This window comes from Fistularia commersonii, chromosome 12, assembly GCF_037954325.1.
Source record: "Fistularia commersonii isolate RoL2024-O1a breed Wild chromosome 12, RoL_Fcom_v1.0, whole genome shotgun sequence".
NCBI classification, from domain to species: domain Eukaryota; kingdom Metazoa; phylum Chordata; class Actinopteri; order Syngnathiformes; family Fistulariidae; genus Fistularia; species Fistularia commersonii.
Genome location: NC_141295.1, coordinates 19,962,367 through 19,981,654, shown reverse-complemented (window position 1 = coordinate 19,981,654; position 19,288 = coordinate 19,962,367). Strand labels below are relative to the sequence as shown.

General features: G+C 57.6%; 1 protein-coding gene across 1 annotated transcript in view; it reads left to right on the top strand.

Annotated features, from left to right (window-relative positions):
* The window catches only part of LOC147229127 (protein ELFN1-like), a 47,038-nt gene extending 29,108 nt beyond the window's left edge, over positions 1-17,930 (top strand). The window contains exons 2-6 of the mRNA XM_086157631.1: positions 2,852-2,936; positions 11,560-12,068; positions 12,149-12,302; positions 13,581-13,747; positions 14,053-17,930. Coding sequence (XP_086013757.1) covers positions 11,854-12,068; positions 12,149-12,302; positions 13,581-13,747; positions 14,053-16,117 — 2,601 coding nt within the window. The 5' untranslated portion in view covers positions 2,852-2,936; positions 11,560-11,853 and the 3' untranslated portion in view covers positions 16,118-17,930. The remainder of the gene's footprint in view (positions 1-2,851; positions 2,937-11,559; positions 12,069-12,148; positions 12,303-13,580; positions 13,748-14,052) is intronic.
* Positions 17,931-19,288: the final 1,358 nt, after the last annotated feature.

The following is a 19,288-nucleotide window of genomic DNA, read 5'->3' as shown; positions in this document are numbered from 1 at the left end:
CAAACCATCACAAATCTCCCCAGGTACATTATTTTGGCACGGGGTTTGGAGGAGTGACTAATAGAATAATCCCTCGCCGCGGCTTTGCGGGTTGAGTCTAAGCGGGTCAGAAATCCCAAACACCGCCCTTCCCGGGCGAGGAGGGGTCAGGCGTCACGGACCTTCGGCGAGAAGCTGCGGGTTCTCTGCTGGAAGAGCCGGCTTCCACGTTCAGGGTTGATGGAGTCCTGGACGGATCAGGGTCCGTCCTCCACTCGGATCCCACGGCTCTCCTCCTGAACATCTGCCTTCAGGGGCCCTTTGCCAATGTGGGCTCAAACCGGTCGCCGCTGGAGGGGCCAGATGTTTGAGGCAAATATAACATGAGGACCGGAACTAGATACCCAGATACCCCTGGAGTGATACCCCTGGGGCATCCCTTCTGACAAGCTTCCACTGCAGCTGGAGCTCCGTGAAGAAACAGGCTTCCGGCAGAGCGTCGACAAACCCGTCCGGCCTCCACCTGTCCTGCTGACGCAACAGACAGACAGTCGCCCCGGACGCAGCTATTTAAAGAAGATGCTGAAGGTTGCGCTGATTAATGAAGGCCGTGGCATCTCCTAATGAGTGTGTGTGTGTGTGTGTGTGTGTTCTGGAGATGCGGGTCAGATCGCGCCGCCGTCGGGTCTAGAACTTTCCAGCCCGTTCCGCCGTGGCACCCGAGGCAATCAGCTGCAGCCAAGCAGACGGGAAGTAAACTTTGAAACACCTTCATCTGCATTCATCTGCACGACATCAGCCTCACCACAACTGTCTGTGTGTGTGTGTGTGTGTGTGTGTGTGTGTGTGTGTGTGTGGCCTCCTCATCTCCTCACTCTACTGGGATCCTCTGGTGTTTCCCCACTTTCACACAAAGTGTGGAGTCACTGTTTTTCCACAGCTGTGCTCGTTGTAAAGCTGAGTGTGTGTGAGTGTGAGTGTGTGTGTGTGTGTGTGTGTGAGTGTGTGTGTGTGTGTGTGTGTGTGCGTGTGTCAGTGTATGTATGCATCTGACTACTGCCCCCTCAGTATGGCGGGGGCCGCTTGGCTCTGCGATCCAGCCGTTTAGCGGCGCCGCTCGCTATTCCGGTGCTGTTACATCACGCGTGGGCGTCCCGGCCCGCTCACTCAGGTCGCTCTCTGCCTGGCTCCGGGGGGCGGAGCTTCTCTGGGGCGCCGGATCCGGCTGGCCAATCACAGCAGGGCAGGTTAAGGAACTACAGCTCAAATCAGCGGACTTTATTGGGGTCAGACTGAAGCTTGACTGAGTCCTAACACATTTGCTGTCCTACACACACACACACACACACACACACACACACAACCTTTCCATGGAAGGTCATTCTAATCACACCTGGAGACGCCGCTGCTTTGACATCACCTAGGTGAGGGTTGGAGGGTCAGAAGGACGGAGCTCCTCATCTCCCACCATCTTCAACCCCAGCTTCACTTCACTGATCTCCTCACAATTAAACTTTGGTTCCCATGATGCCTCAGCCCCCCCCCCCCCCCCCCCCCCCGCCCCCACAGCCAATCAGGGCATGCACACACACACACACACACGCACACACACACACACACACACACTGGGCTGCAGATTTAGCTACACACATGATCTGTCGAGACTGATTAACCTTTCCATCAATCACGACTTCTCCGCTGTCCGCTCACGTGCACAGTGTTTACAAGCGAAGCGCCTCCTCGGTCCGGGATCATCGGCGCCGCCGGCCGAGACCCGAGGGCCACCTAATCAATGATGGTGATTTGTCCCGGTCGTCAGAGGAATATTAGCGGCGGACACCAAAGAACATTACCATCTCCAAGACCTTCTCTGTCATTCCTTTTGTCCCTCAGCAGAAAGTTTGTGAGCGGACATCTGCTCAGCGTCCATCCCATCGTGTTCTGCGGGGGCCAATCCCAGGGGCCGAGGGGCGGGGCTTCACCTGTCAATCAAGCAGACACATCCAACCAATCACTTGCTCATCGGGTCTTCAGTGAAACTGAATGGTCCTGTTGTGCTCAACAATGAGATCTGCTGTCCTTCACACACACACACACACACACACACCTGTCCAGAACCGTCTTCTCAGTCCACTGGAAGGACATGGACCTAAAGAGCTGTGCAGATAAAACCCTTCCAACCCAGTTTGTGAGAAGCGTCCCGGACAGCGAACGCCTCGCGTGCACTTCGTGTGGCGCTCAGCCGCCTTTGTCTGTAATAATGATGGGCGTCCCCCGGCCCCCCCGGCCCCCCCGGCCCCCCGTCCCCGTCCCCGTCCCCGGCCCCCGGCCCCCCGCCCCGCGCTGCTGGTGACGGTGATAACATTGTGTGACGGCGGTTCTGGCGGCGGCTCCGGCTGGACCTTATCAGTCAGACGGGCGGGGAGTCGTGCTGCATTCAGGGCCCAAGGAAATACGGGTTCTGTCTTTTCCTTATCTTTCTTCCAAAGTCGGTCCCCCACAGTCGGTCCCCCAATCTGCCCCCCCAGAGACCGGGGTTTCTAATTCTTTATTCAGAATAAACTCTACTGCCATGGCGACCGGCACGCCGGACCACGTGGTGCGACCCACGATGGGGGGGAAACAACACGCCCTTGGAATTAGTTTCAGTCTGACATCCGTCGCCGTGACGTCAACGACCGCTGAGGGGAAACAGGAAGTAGAAAGGTTCCATGCAAAGGAGTAAATAGGAAGTGAAGTTAAAACTAATGTGTGTACAGGTCTCAGCTCACCTCACATCGAATCCTGTGTGAGTGTGTGTGTGTGTGTGTGTGTGTGTGTGTTGTGTATCCAAAGCACACAACGTCAAGTCTGTTTTTGTGTTTCCTTTCAGTTGCAGCAGCTTTGGTCTCTGACCGTGGTGCGTTCGAGTGACAAGTCAGAGGTGGGAAACGGGAAGGTTCACGGTGACTCTCTAGGTAGGTTGAATATGTGTGTGTGTGTCTGTGTGTGTGTGTGTGTGTCAATCTGTCTCTCTGACCTCCCTGTCTGGAGTCAAATGCAGCACAACTCTTTGGACTGATGGCGCCATCTGGTGCGGATGCTAATGGGCTAGTGCTGCTTGCAGCAATAGGTCGCCCGCCATCCAGGGGACCTGGACAGATTTGTATGTTGTTGCAGGTAAACGCAGGCTGGTCACACACACTCTCACACACACACACACACACACACCCATCCCCCCTCTGCTGCAAGCATAGCAATGAGAGTGGGACGTACCATCCCGCCCTGGGCGGAGGGGGTGTGAGCGTGGTGTTTGCTGGCGTGCCTTCAGCCCCCTCCCTCCTGACAGGGAACACAATAACCTCCGGTCGGGCTCGCCGCCAGCAGTGCCAACGGGCAGCGGATGACACTCCTGCTTTTGCACTGAACGCACACAAACACACACAGACGCACACATAGCTGCACACCACCCTCACACACACGTGGCATTTAGCTATTTCTAGCCATCGCCCTGGTTACAGTGTGTTCGCTGCCGGCTGGTGAGCTGAAGAGGCTTCCTGCGCGAGTTGTGGTCGGCCTCCGCCGCCACGGCGTCCGTGGCGGCGGCCACGAGCGTTTAACCCGCCGCCGAGATCCGACCTTGGCGGCCATCTTGTTCGACAGGCACGCGGGCCGTGCCTCCTATGGTTTGCGAATGCAAGACTGTGCACGTACGGGCACGGAATTGCAAACCAAGGAGGGGAGGGGAAGCGGAGAGTAAATGAGCCACGGAGGAGTTCTGCTCGCCTGAGGTGTTTCCCACTCACAGCACACGCGGCGCTGCAGATCAGGTTCCTGAAAATCCAGGATCCGTTGCAGTCCCGGGATCCTGGTCCTCTCCTGCCCGCCACTCTTCAAACATCCCATAATGTCTGCCTTATCACAGCTGTCAGAACCCCTTGACTGGAAGGACAGCTGAGATACCAGGTCCTGAAGGTCCTGGGGAGGAACAAAGTGATGACACAGATTCCCTTCACTTTAGTCCTCTTTGTGTCTATGAGTGACTGAGCTAAGCTAACGCTAAAAACAGGGCTGTGACTCGACGGCCATCTTGGACCCAAATGCAAGACCAGTTCTGAGAGCAAAAATCAGTGGGCGCGCACACACACACACACACACACACACACACACACACACACACACACACACAGAGTTACCATCCAAGGAGCTAACCAGCTAACCAGACCATCAGTGTCGTCCCCAAGGGCACTTTGGCTGGCAGACCGAAGGAACCGCGAATCAACCGCCAACTACCATTCAGCCATTGAACCGAGGGACATCACTGGTAGAGCAGAGATGGCTGAAACACACACACACACACACACACACACACACACACACACTCATGCATGTCAATGAAGGGGGTTAAAGGGCAGCTAGTGTTTGTGTGCTTGTGTGTGTGAGTGTGTGTGTGCTTGGGTGTGTATGTGTTTGTGTGTATGTGTCTGTGTATGTGTGTGTGTGTGTGTGTGAGTGTGTGTGTGTGTGTGTGTGTTTGTGTGTGTGTGTGATCTGTAAGTGCTCAGTAAACATCATTTCACGGCTGGCTGCCCGCGTGGAAGACGGTGTGAACAGCTTGAGGTGCTCGAGTACCGTGCTTGTGTGTGTGTGTGTGTGTGTGTGTGTGTGTGTGTGTGTGTGTGTGTGTGTGTGTGTGAGGCACAGAGAGTTGGGGGGGCTGGAGGTGCTTCCCACTCTGAGTTATGGGATGTACGCGGGCCCATTGGTCTGCCGGAGCTCTCAGCCAAACTTTGCTGAAGTCCTGAGCCGGGTGAAGACACACTCCGCCTGCCAGCACTTCAGCTCCGCTTCCTATGACTGAGAAATCTCTCCCACCGACCGCCGGGTCCTTGAACGCCCCGCGGACGACAGATAACCACGGCGGAGACGCTCGCTGGGGCGGGGCGGGGCGGGGGGGCCTGCAGTCCCACAGCGGCGAGCGGTCACTTTGATAAAAACTACAACAAAAACGGCGGCACCGGAAGAGAATAGAGAATAAAAATAATAAAGGCAATAGTGACAACAATGATGATGATAACAATAATAATGACAAATGATCAAAGTAAAAAATAATCCTAATAATAATAGTATTGATATTATTATAATGCAGGGATTAGAAGTCCTCAAAGGTGATAAAAGGCTGGGATCTCAATCCGAAGCTCAAGCTCCTCTTCCCGCCTGCGGCGTCCGACTGCAGACAAAGGGGCGGGGCTTCTGCACCCGTGTGACCCCGAGACCAGGCGCTGCAGAACCCCTCTTCTGTTGACGTCTCCTCTCTTTAGAAGACGTGCAGGAACACTAACGGCAGGATACCGAAGCGGGGCCGGGCGGCCGCCTGGAGATCCGTCCGCTCCCGGGGCGGCGCCGGCCGGGTCCGGACAGCGAACCGATCAAAGCAGAGAGGCAGCGCCGATGTTTCCATTAACACGGATCGATGGCGGCCCGAGACGCCGCCGCCGCCCCGCCGCGCGACCATCGATTCTAACGGGAACCCGGGGACGCGGAGGCCCCCCGTGGAACGCCGAGAACGCTCCCGCAGAACGCGCCGCCTCGCCCCGAGCCCGGCGGCCGCAGAGGTTGCCGCTGGACGCTCAGCCTCCGGTCGACCACGTGCGCGGCCGGAGACCCGTCGCCGTGAGACCTGAGATGGTTCCTCCTCGCCGCCCGCCTTCTCCAGGGACGCCACCTTTTCGCAAACACAGTGCGTTGACATCGCGCTGACGTGGCGTCGGCGAGCGACGCTAGCGGCGCCGCCCGACCCCCTCCATATCAGGAGCACGCACGTGTCCGGGTGCATGTCGACTCGCTCCGTGATCACACACGGCTTTCAGACATGTTTATCCTCAACATTAGTGTGTGTCCGCTGTGTATGTGTGTGTGTGTGTGTGTGTGTGTGTGTGTGTGTGTGTGTGTGTGTGTGTGTGTGTGTTTGTACCCCAGAGTGTGAAATCCCATTAAGTGTGCTAAAACCTCTTTGGCCTACTGCCTGCACACACACAGGATGGAGGGATGGAGGATGGAGGAAGAGAGAGAGGGATGGAGGATGGAGGATGGAGGATGGAGGATGGAGGATGGAGGGATGGAGGGATGGAGGGATGGAAGATGGAGGGATGGAGGGATGAAAGATGGAGGGATGGAGGATGGAGGGATGGAGGGATGGAGGATGGAGGATGGAGGGATGGAGGGATGAAAGATGGAGGATGGAGGATGGAGGGATGGAGGATGGAGGGATGGAGGGATGGAGGATGGAGGGATGGAGGGATGGAGGATGGAGGATGGAGGGATGGAGGGATGGAGGATGGAGGGATGGAGGGATGGAGGGATGAAAGATGGAGGATGGAGGATGGAGGGATGGAGGATGGAGGATGGAGGGATGGAGGATGGAGGATGGAGGGATGGAGGGATGGAGGATGGAGGGATGGAGGGATGGAGGACAGCTTTCACACCTGTGTGTTTGTTTTTCCTCCTGCAGAGTGTGTGGGCATGGGCTTTGGGGAAGTGCTATGTCAGGGGACGCAGGAAAATTTGAAAAGTACAAGTCAGATCAGAGTACTACCCGACACACACACACACACACACACACACACACACACACACACACACACACACATACTGCAGCAGATCACACAGCTGGGAGAAGAACCAGAGACACCAGGCAACCCAAGCAGGAGGAGAGTGATGCTCAGACACACAGGACATCAAGTACTGCGTGTACATAGTACTGCATACTGTGTGTACATAGTACTGCATACTGTGTGTAGATGATACTGCATACTGTGTGTGTGTGTGTGGATAGTACTGCATACTGTGTGTAGATAGTACTGCATACTGTGTGTGTGGATAGTACTGCATACTGTGTGTAGATAGTACTGCATACTGTGTGCGTGCAGATAGTACTGCATACTGTGTGTGTGGATAGTACTGCATACTGTGTGTAGATAGTACTGCATACTGTGTGTGTGCAGATAGTACTGCATACTGTGTGCAGATAGCAGTGCAGGCGTTGTGTGTGTGAGTGATGGATGATGTGGTCCAGTGGGAGTCAGTTGTCAAACTGTGTGTTTTGCATTGTTGAACATCTCTGTACCTCCTGGATCTCTGGCCCCCCATGGACCTCTGGACCCCCTGGACCTGTGGACCCCCTGGACCTGTGGACCAGGTCTCTGGGGTTCCTCCAGAGGTTCCTCAGAAGACCCCCCCACCCCACCCCAACCGGATGCTGTTACGTAACCGTTCCTTTGCTGCTGAGGATCATTCATTGCATCTGAAGCGCTCACTTCCCTCTGCAGTGGAGAGACAAGGGGGTGACGGGGTGACAAGGGGGGTGATGGGGTGTGATGGGGTGACAAGGGGGGTGATGGGGTGTGATGGGGTGACAAGGGTGTGATGGGGTGACAAGGGGGGTGACGGGGTGACAAGGGGGGTGGAGGAGATGGTTTCTGCTGTTCCTACTATTGCAGCAAAAGGGCGATGGTGCGAGGACAGCGGAGGGAGGAGGAAGACTCCCAGACACAGGAGAAGGAGGGCGAGTGTGTTGACCCTCTCCGCCGGTGGAAAATGGCGGTTCCCCCCCCTAACCCCCCCCGCCTCCGGTAGCGCTGAGCACTCCTGTAATAGAAATGTCCGTCACGCTCGGTGTTTCTAAATCTCTTCTAGAAACGTCCATCATGCTGAGCTCACCCCAGAACAGAAGCCCCTAGCCCCCCCCCCTCTCCACCCCTGCTGCCCCCCCGCTCTGCCCCTGCTGCCCCCCCACTCCACCCCTGCTGCCCCCCCTCTCCACCCCTGCTGCCCCGCGGCAGCAGAAGAAAAGCCGCCCCTCCACGACATTGCAGATGTGCTGCTTCTCTGTGATGTTGAAGACTTGTTTCCGGGGGGCAGAAGCAGAAGCAGAAGCAGAAGCAGAAGCAGAAGCAGAAGCAGAAGCAGAAGCAGAAGCAGAAGCAGAAGCAAAGGGGGATCAAAACAAGTCACATTTCCTGGGACGTCTTTGAACACCATGGACGTCACACAGGCTGAGGTGGGGTCGTGTGTCGTCCCCCCAGCACTCAGCTCCATCAGTGGTGCAAATCTCCTTTCTGTGTGTGTGTGTGTGTGTGTGTGTGCGTGTGTGTGTGTGTGTGTGTGTGTGTGTGTGTGTGTGTGTGTGTGTGTGTCTGTGAGGAAGATGAATTGTTTCTCAAGCTTGTCTCAGTGTGACATCTCCAATCTCTGGAGCGGGGGGGGGGGGGCAACAGTTCCAATGACCAAAAGACAGCAGGCAGAACTAGAGGTTGCAGAGATGAAGATGTTGAGGTTCTCGTTGGGAGTGACCAGGATGGATAGGATCAGGAATGAGTCTATCAGAGGAACAGCACGTGCTAGATGTTTTGGAGAGAAGGTCAGAGAAGGTTGGGTCATGGACAGAGGAGGGATAGAGAATATATTGGTAGACGGATGCTAGAATTGGAGCTGCCAGGAAAGAGGTCTGGAGGAAGACCAAAGAGAAGGTTTATGGATGTAGTGAGAGAAGATATGAAGGTGTGAGAGAGGAGGATCCAGAGAATAGGGTTAGATGGAGAAGGTGGATTCCCGGTGGACACATGAAGACACGCACACACACACACGTATATACTATATTTATGAGGATAGGCTGCAGCAGAATGCATGGTTGGATGGTTGGATTGAAGGATGGTTGAATGGATGGTTGGATCCATTCTTCTGGCAGTGATCTTCCCCCAGGCTTTGAGGCGTCGCCCTGACAGGAGAACCATGAGAAGGTGTGTTGTTTGGAGGCCTCAAAGCTCCAGGTTCCTCCTCTGCCAGGCTTCGCCGCAGGTGCGCAGTGTCTGGCGTCAGGATTGTTTCACGTGTTCACGTCGCAGAGAGGGATGTTGGCGCCGCTGGTGTCAGCGCTGCTCCACCAGGAGGCCCCCCTCCCTCCGCCAGGAGGCCTCCCTCCCTCCTCGAGGAGACCCCCCTCCCTCCTCCAGGAGGCCTCCCTCCCTCCTCGAGGAGACCCCCCTCCCTCCTCCAGGAGCCCCCCTCCCTCCGCCAGGAGGCCTCCCTCCCTCCTCGAGGAGACCCCCCCTCCCTCCTCCAGGAGGCCTCCCTCCCTCCTCCAGGAGGCCCCCCTCCCTCCGCCAGGAGGCCCCCCCTCCCTCCTCCAGGAGGCCTCCCTCCCTCCTCGAGGAGACCCCCCTCCCTCCTCCAGGAGGCCTCCGTCCCTCCTCGAGGAGACCCCCCTCCCTCCTCCAGGAGACCCCCCTCCCTCCTCCAGGAGCCCCCCCTCCCTCCGCCAGGAGCCCCCCCTCCCTCTGACTGCAGCCAGCAGGAACGTCCACGCCGTCAAACTGCTTCTTGGCAGCGCGGCGGCGCCGTCAGCAAGCCCCCCCCCCTTCACTTCCACCTCCTCTGACGCCGGACGCTCGCCGCCGTAGAGAACCTCCACCGCCAGCGCAGCCATCTGCAGGTGCAAACGCCTACGTGCACGGCAGGCGTGCACAGCCGGGTCGTTTGTCTTCCTGTCCTCCTTGTCGCTGTCATTAGATTCCCCGTGATGGGGCGCAGCTATTTACCCCACCACACACACCCCCACCCCCACCACACACACACACACATGAGGCAAGGATAGTAATGGCTGTGCTGACAGTGTATCACACACACACACACACACACACACACACACACACACACACACACACATGACAAACCACAGCTTGGCCTGTTATTCATGGGCTCATATTTGCCCCCCCAGTATGAACCTCTTAAGTGCTGTTCATCAGTCATGGGGGGGTGAATAAATAAATACCCCTGCTGACTGCTCAGTGTGTTAGCATGCTAGCATGTTAGCATGATTGATTAGTCAAAGCAATTGAACCAGGCAAGTATTGAATGGTATTTGACCTCCACACCGGGTCTCACACACACACACACACACACACACAGTAGAATATGCATGTGATGTCCGATGAGGAGACAGACCCCCCCCCCCCGAGTGTGGAGGGTCTGTCATCTTGTCAAGAACCAGGGTGGACCTTCACACCTGGACCAGGTGGAGGCCACATGGTCAGAACCTCAGATCCACGTCCTCACACTCTCCTCTGCCAACACTTGGCAATCACTAGCTTAACCCTGGCTCAGCACAACAGGCCAGTCCTGTGTTTGTGTTTGTGTGTGTGTGTGTGTGTGTGTCTGGCAACCACTCCGACCTCAATCCTTGCATCCTGGCCAGGTACTTTGTCTCCGGCTGCGTGGGAGGAGGAAGAATCACCATCTATTCCAGACTGTGCTGACACCACAGTGTATGTGTGTGTGTGTGTGTGTGTGTGTGCGCACAGTCCTGCAGTGAATGTGTGTGTGTGTGTGTATGATATTTACACGAGAGACGGGGGTTTGGCTGGTGGGCCTTGAAGATGATCACCTGCTCCTCCAGCCTCGGGGCATCTTTGACTCCCGGGCCAGGACTGTGTTACGGCCGAGGCTGCAGGAGCTCCGGGTTCCCGTGGAGATGGAAGATGTCTGAGCCGCTGGCAGAACGTCATTTCCTCACAGCCGGACCTCCTCCTCCTCCTCCTGGATCGGAAGTTCTTCACAAGGCTGTGGACTCGGCCGACGAGACGTCCCTTGGCGAGCGGCGCTCGAGCCGTCTGAGGGAAACCCGTGCGGTCCCGCCTCCTCCTCCCGCCGTCTTCTCAGAGGACGCGAACGCGAGGCCACGCCCACTCCTGACTCGCTTCCTGTTGTTGGAGCTTCCACAGGTGGAGAGAGACACCTCCGGATGGAGCTCCTTCAGGTTCCTCTCCGCTCCGACCCCAAACATCTCCTCCTCCCGCTCTCCCACGGCCCTCCTCCTCCTCACCCTCCTTCCCGGGCTCCTCTCTCCCGGAGGTGTTTTATTTAGAGCACATTAATCCATCGGATGCAGACGCGGAGCTTCGGCCCGCCTCAGCACGAGGCCTTCAGGGCTCACGGTGTGTGTGTGTGTGTGTGTGTGTGCGCGTGTGTGTGTGTGTGTGTGTGTGTGTGTGTGTGTGAGGGTGTGTTTGCGTGTGTGCCAGAGTGCGTGCACGCACGGCAGACACAAAACCGGGATATTCTTGCTTGTTGTGTTTCTGCGTCGACAAACGCTAATTGGACTTGTCAAGAAAGACCTTGTGTAAAGGAAATCCGTGTGTGTGTGTGTGTGTGTGTGTGTGTGTGTGTGTGTGTGTGTGTGTGTTGCTGCCAGACGATTACATAAGCAGACGTAACCCTCCTCTTCGTTGTGCCGGTAACGGGGTCATGTTTGACTGTATCTCACGAAGCAAAGCTCTGCCTTTCATTAACAACCATCGCTCCCTCCATCCTTCCCTCCTTCCCTCCATCCTTTCCTCCATCCTTCCCTCCATCCTTCCCTCCTTCCCTCCTTCCCTCCATCCTTCCCTCCATCCTTCCCTCCTTTCCTCCATCCTTCCCTCCTTCCCTCCATCCTTCCCTCCTTTCCTCCTTTCCTCCATCCTTCCCTCCATTCTTCCCTCCTTCCCTCCTTCCCTCCATCCTTCCCTCCTTCCCTCCTTCCCTCCTTCCCTCCTTCCCTCCCAGGTCCTGGTTCCCACACCAACTCCAGCGATGGTGAAGACAGAAGAGGAGTTGTGGTCCAATCAGAGATGCAGATGGCTGTGGAGGACTTGAATGGCAACCAAGCTGAGGCTGTGGCCAGGACAACTTACACACACACACACACACACACACACACACACACACACACACTGCCGCAGGGATGGCTAACGAGTGAGCGCAGCCGTATTTAGAAAGGAGGGTTTGATTGTGCGAGTGAACCGGAGGACACGGCGAGGAGCCGCGGCGTCTTCATGCCTCTCCGCCGATAGCCACTCCATGGCGAGCACAAGCCCGCGGCTCGGCGCCATGGAAACGGCGGGGCCGTCCGCCGCCGGCTCGCTCCTCTGTTGGATGGCCCTGCTGTGGATGAGCCGGTTGCCGGCGGTAACGGCAGACTGCTGGCTGATCGAGGGCGAGAAGGGCTTCGTGTGGCTCGCCATCTGCAGCATGAACCAGCCGCCCTACGAGGCCATCCCTGCTCACATCAACAGGTGAGCACACCTGGGCTAGCACCCCCCCCCCCCCCCAAAGCCCCCCCGCCGCCTCACCCCCCCCATGTCTCCTCCTCCAGTACCATCGTGGACCTCAGACTCAACGAGAACAAGATCCGGTCGGTTCACTTCTCCTCGCTCAGCCGCTTCGGCAACCTCACCTATCTCAACCTCACCAAGAACGACATCAGCTACGTGGAGGACGGCGCCTTCTCCGCACAGTTCAACCTGCAGGTGAGCGCCAGGGGGCGGGGCCAAGGGGCCGCACGCCTCAGCACTCCTACCACAGAGTACCCCAGTATGTGTGTGTGTGTGTGTGTGTGTGTGTGTGTGTGTGCATTTCCAACACGAAGTTCTGATAAACAAGCACAGACCTGCGAGCAGCCACACAAGAAACCAAAGCGAAACATGAAAAGTCCCGCGGTCCCCGAAGGCCACAGGCGGAGATCATCACGGATGAGCAGCGGTGAGCGTCGTGTGGCCTTCAGGGTCGCACAGATAAATACGGGCCGGGACTCACGAACATGAGGATGAGGGTGGAGATGGAGGTGGAGGTGGAGGTGGAGGTGGAGGTGGACACGAGGGTTCCTCGATGCAAATCGACGGAACCATGGATTTGTTGTTTTGTTTTTCCCCGTGCGCGATCACCCTTCCACGCCGGCGTCCGCGCACACCGAGAGGATCCTGCTTCCTGCAGGCGCATCATGCGACGCATCCAGGTGGGTCTGCAGGGCTGATGGACAGAAGGTCCTGGAGCAGAACCTGGTTGGGAAATAACATCCTGCAGGAGAGGTTCCTAATTGGTCCATTTCAGGAGATGGTTAATTAGTGCATCTGTTCAAAGAGCTGATTCATGGCTGATCGATCTCTCTCTCTCTCTAACACACACACACACACACACACACACACACACACACACACACACACTCACTCATGAAACCCCAGCAGGAAGACCTCTCCACCTCCAGGGGAAGACAGGTGGAGGTGCCACACACAGCGCTATGCTACGCACTGTAGCTATGCCAGGCACTGTAGCTATGCTACACTAGCTGCTATGCTATCCAAGGATGCACTCACATCCCGGCAACCAGCTGAGGTTAGCATGCTAATGTCAAATACTCAGAAACCAATCAGATCGGGGCAATGGAAATGCTAGTTGTGATGCTAGCTGCTAAATAGCTTCCAGCTAATGGTTCTCACACCAGGGTCTTTTACACCGAAAACAATGTGACTGTGAGCATGGATGGACACACACACATGCACACACACACACACACACACACACATGCACACACACACATGCACACACACACACACACACACACACACACACACGTACGCATGCACGGCAGCCATGCTAAGCCTGCGTGCTGGAGGCGGGCCAGCAAGTGAGATGTGAAGCAGTGGAGTCGTGGCGCCCGAAACGGCGGCCTCGCTTGGCGTCTCCTCGCCCCGCCCCCTTCCCCCAGGAAGGCAGCAGATTAGAGTAATCCCCCGTCTTTGTCTTCCAAGGTTCTCCAGATGGGCTTCAACAAGCTGAGGAACCTGACGGAGGGGATGCTGCGGGGCCTGGGGAAGCTGCAGTACCTCTACCTGCAGGCCAACCTCATCGAGACGGTCACTCCCAACACCTTCTGGGAGTGTCCTAACATCGAGAACATCGACCTCTCCATGAACAGGTGTGTGTGCGTACCTGTGTATGTGTGTGTGTGTGTGTGTGTGTGTGTGTCTGACGCATGAAGGAACACGACCAGTCCGCGCACGTGGGGCAGCTTCATCTTTGGGGCCGGCAGAAGCGTCCAGCTTTAAGCTGCATCGGGATTCGTCAGAAGAAGTAGATGTTGGCGGTGTGGACATCCGGCTCCCTGCGGGCGCGGCGGATCCGTCCGACGGTCCGACGGTCCGACGGTCCGACGGTCCGACGGTCCGACGGTCCGACGGTCCGACGGTCCGTCTTCTGAGCCCCCCGTGTCTTGTCCCGCAGGATCCAGGTGCTGGACGGCAGCTTGTTCTCGGGGCTCTCCAAGCTGACCACCTGCGAGCTCTACACCAACCCCTTCAACTGCTCCTGCGAGCTCCTGGGGTTCCTGCGCTGGCTGGCCTCCTTCCCCAACCGGACCAGCGAGAGGATGGCGTGCGACTCTCCTCCGGGCTTCTCGGGCTACAACCTGCTGAGCGCCAACCCGCGGCTGCCGGCGCAGCGCAACGCCCTGCACGTGCTGGGCCTGGTGTGCACGTACGAGGGCAGCAGCATCACGCCGCTCTACGTCAACGGCTTCCTGAACTCCACCACGCTGTCCCCGGACGCCGCCTCGCCCTGCGGCCTGGAGGACTGCGCGTCGGGCGCCGCCCCCGAGGAGATGATCAGCCTGAGCCCCGTGGTGGCCGAAGCCAACCCGGTCCTGACGCTGAAGCAGGTGATGCACTCCAGCGCCGTGATCACCGTGCAGATCCCTCACCCCTACAAGAAGATGTACATCCTGATGCTCTACAACAACAGCTTCTTCACCGACATCCGGAACCTGAAGAGCCAGAGGGAGGACATCGAGCTGAAGAACCTGACGCCCAACACGGACTACACCTACTGCGTGGCCTCCATACGCAACTCGCTGCGCTTCAACCACACCTGCCTGACCATCTCCACCGGGCGCCGCGCCGTGACGGGCCGGGTGGCCAACCGCTCGTCGGCCACCCACTACATCATGACCATCCTGGGCTGCCTCTTCGGCATGCTCCTCTTCCTGGGCCTGGTGGTCCACTGCCTGCGGAGGAGGAGGATCATGGAGGAGAACCAGCGCAAGATGAGCCGGATCCAGAGGACGCTGATCGAGCTCAAGTACGGCGGCGACGGGGACGTGGAGGGCGGCGGCGGCGGCGGCGGCGGCGGGGGGCCGCTGTCTCAGAAGCTGCCCCCGGGGGAGAGCCTGTCCAGGATGCCCTACCTGCCCCAGGGCGCGGAGATGGACCCCTACAAGCTGCAGGAGGTGCTGGAGACCCCGGCCCACAAACCCGCCAAGCTCAACTACATGGAGGTGAGGGGCTCGGGCTCGGAGCGCGAGCCGCCGCCGCCGCCGCCGCCGCCCGACGGCCAGGGCTCGGTGGCCGAGATCTCCACCATCGCCAAGGAGGTGGACAAGGTCAACCAGATCATCAACAACTGCATCGACGCCCTCAAGTCCGAGTCCACGTCCTTCCAGCAGGGCGTGAAGAGCCCGTCCTCGGCGGGCGGCGGCGCCGTGTCCACCGCCGAGCCCCAGCTGGTGCTGCTGTCCGAGCAGGGGGAGCGGCCGGAGCGGGGCGGCGAGTTCCTGTCCCCCGTCTACAAGGGGGGGCGGGGCCGGGGGCGGAGCTACCACCACTCGCTGCAGCGCCACCACAGCGCCGAGGCGCCGCCGCCGCCCTCCCGGCGCCCCAGCGCCTCCTCGTCCCCCGGCTCGGCCCGCAGCCCTCGCTCCTTCCACTCCGAGGGCGGCTACCACCCCTCCGAGGCCCGCTACATCGAGAGGACCTCCCCCGGGGGGGGGGACGCCGTCCGCGCCGTCAACCCGGCGGCGGCCATCTTGCGGGCGGAGGCCCAGCGCGTCCGTCAGTACAACGAGCACCGCCACTCCTTCCCCGGCTCCCAGCAGCACCTCCAGGAGCTGCAGCGCCACCCGCAGGCCCCCCCCGACACGCACCACCACCCGGGCGGGGGGCGCAAGCCCTCCGTGCTGGACCCGCTCACCCTGGGCCGGCAGGCCAAGCAGCGGGAGCTGGCCTACTCACAGCTCTCCCCCCACTACCCCCTCTCGCCCCAGTACCACAACCTCAGCTACTGCTCCAGCCCCGAGGAGGAGGAGGAGGACGAGGGGCTCCTGTGCACCCCCTCCCTCGGCCTGTGGGAGCGCTTCAAGCTGCACCGCAAGAGGCACCGGCAGGCCTCCATGGAGGACGAGGGCTACGTGGCCGCCGGGCACGCGCTCAGGAGGAAGGTGCAGTTCGCCAAAGACGAGGACCTCCACGACATCCTGGACTACTGGAAGGGGGTGTCGGCCCAGCAGAAGGCCTGAGCCGCCCCGACCCCCGACCCCCAGAACATCTCCCACGCCACAACACAAACACACGGCATCCATAACACCGGAGGAGAGACCGACCATGCGCGCACACACACACACACACACACACACACACACACACAAAGCCTTTGCTTCTCGTGCAGAAGGACGGCACGTCCCGGCACTGAAGGCCATCACGACCTATGGACTTCTGTCTGCTTCGACTTGAAGCTCTGAGAAGAAACTCGACAATGCTTGTCGCCGGGGGCGACCACCAGACTCCTCTCGCACTTCACCGCAGCGGGACGAAGGTCCTGCGGGAGCGTCGGAGAAGCTCAGAGATGAGATGAGCATCCGGAGCAGATCCTGGATGGACCGCTGGCGTTACTCCACTGTGAGGAGGAGGAGGGAGTTCAACGTGCCAAATGTAGTGCAGCGATAGCAGAGCCCCACTGTGCCCCCCGAAACCCCCGGACCCCCCTTTTCTATGTGGTATTTTAAAGAAAACCTCCGAGATGTTGTTTTTCTCCTGATTCTTCTTCTTATCGTTAATAACCTTCTTATTACTTCATGAAGACTCTTTGGACTGAACCTCCAGCCTCAGGCAGGGGAGACCCTCCAGGCCTCCTTTTCTACCCCCCTACACACACACACACACACACACACACACACACACACACACACACACACACACACACACACATACAGGGATCGCTGTACAGACGAGAGAAGTTCTATATTTGCAGGAGAAGCTGATGTTTGTACGAACAGGTTTTCAGACTTTTCAGAGAAAAAAAAACAACAAAAAACAAAAAAAAAGTCCAGAATCAGTTTATCTAGTTTATCTGGTTTAGTTAGTTCAGCTGCTTCAGCTGGTTTAGTTAGCAGGGCTGCAGCCGTACGTGGGATTTCCAACCCGGACTTACAGACAATGAATGTCTCATTTCCGCACCCATCAGGAGACCACTGTCGGAGGGGCGGGGCTGGGGGCGGGGCTGGGGGCGGGGCTAGGGGCGGAGCCTCTCCTGAGACGCTGTCCGTCATCAGCCTCCTCCTCCTTCTCCTGGGGTTCCACTGCAGGATCCCTGCGCTGGAGAGGACTTTTAATATTCAGAGACCTTCTTCTTCCTCCTCCACCTCAGCCACCAATCAGAATGCAGATTTGCACAAAAAAAAAAAAAAAAAAGATTCGCCACCCCCCCCGCCGGCCCCCCAATCCTCCAATCATCTTTAAGACCAAAGTACTGTGCTAATAAAGTGACCCTGACGACCCCCAGCCGCCCTAACGGTCACACACACACACACACACACACACACACACACACACACACACACACACACACACACATACACACACACACGTGCAGATGAATGTAGTAGATTTACCGTTTCTGACGAACCGAGCTGTGAACCGGACGCGTCTCCACGCCTTCGGATAAGTTGATCAATCGATCAATCGATCAATCAATCAATGGATGTGACGCCGGCCAAGGGAACAGAAATCGATCCCGGCTTGTTTCCTTTCGGCACGGAGCCGTGTGATTGGCCGGAGGCGAGGCGTTCACCTGCAGGCTCTGAGCGGCCGGGAGGGCAGAACAGAACCATTCTGAAATAAACGGAGATAAAGATATATAAATCTATATTATAAAGATACAGATATATATATATATATCTATATATATAGCGCTGTGTATTCCATATAGATCTGTGCTGAATCCACTTCAGTCGTCTGCAGGTGACGTGGGGGGGGCAAACCCGTGTCAGTGAGAAGTCCTTGTGTTTGAAAAGTACTCATTAGCACGATTAGCACGACTAGCATGGGAGCGAGTAGAGGTGACGGTGGGCGGGGGGGCGTGGGGGGCGTGGGGGGGGGTTGATGTAGCCAAGACGTGACGTGACCAGCTCCGAGCGGCCTTGAACACACCACGTTAGAAACTGTTTACCGGTCTCTTCCACTTCTGAAGGCCGGCCCCTCTCCCAGCCGCCCCCCCAGAACCAGGAGCCAGACCCGGATCAGGACCCGGATCTGGACTCTCCAGGTTTCTGGACTTCAGCGCCCGGTCGTGGTCCGGCTGACGTTCATGTAGCCACGTGCTCTGGACACCTGGGGTCTGTCGGGCCGTCCGGGACCCCGCGGGCGGAGACGCCGCCGAGGCAAACTGTGATTCTGGAAGCGGAGGAGATCCCGGTCCAGGAGGGACGGGGCCGCCGGGCCGGGACCACAACGGACGGCGAGGACGGGATCTCCGGGGGGGTCCGTCACAAGGATCTCTGAGGAATCTCAGAGGATTCCCGGTGGACCTCAGAGGGGTCTCTGGTGGACCTCAGAGGGGTCTCTGGTGGACCTCAGAGGGGTCCCCTGGAGGGTCCACCAGCAGGATCTCACAGGACTGCATTTTCTTAATTTTACTGTCAAAGAAAAGAAATTAAAATGAGCACAAATAAAACAGCCTTTCCCTCAATGTCTGCTTTCCTGGACACACACACTCACCTTCATCTTCATCCTCACCTTCATCAATATCTCCATCTTTATCCTCATTTTCATCCTGGGTTTTCTGAGTACTTCAAATACTGTGTACCCTCCAGTACTCCTCACAGTACTAGGAGGTACTTGTACTTCATCAGTTCTGGAAAAACAGCCTCCTATCAAATCCTGCCGTCCAGGAGCTTCTGTCATCGGAGAAAAGTTAGGAATCCGGCGGCAGCGAACGCAGCGGCGGCAGTGAGGGCAGCGAACGCAGCAGGACAAGCAATCACACTCAGGACTCATTCTTAGGCAAACTAGTTGAGCTCATTGTGGTTAAAAAAGCAGTATATTTAACTCATTATTTACTGAGCTGGTTGTTAGCCGTCGTCCTTGTGTCTGTGGACATGAAAATAGATCAGGAAATGACAGAATGCACTCATTAATCATTCAATAAGTTCTGAAACCACGACTCCCAAAGGTGAACAAATCAAAAATTCAGACCAGGACCAGGAACGGGATCAGGTCCAGGTCCAGGTCTAGGACCAGGATCGGGTACTTGGAGGAGCAACAGACAAACCGTCATGACGTGGCTTCGAGGATGAGGAGGAGGAGGAGGAGGAGGAAGAGTGCAGCGTGGATGAAAGGCCTGTGAGAGCGCCGGCGGCGGCGGCGGATGAATTAGGACGCTTACTTTGCTGAATTTTAATTTGACAGCGGGA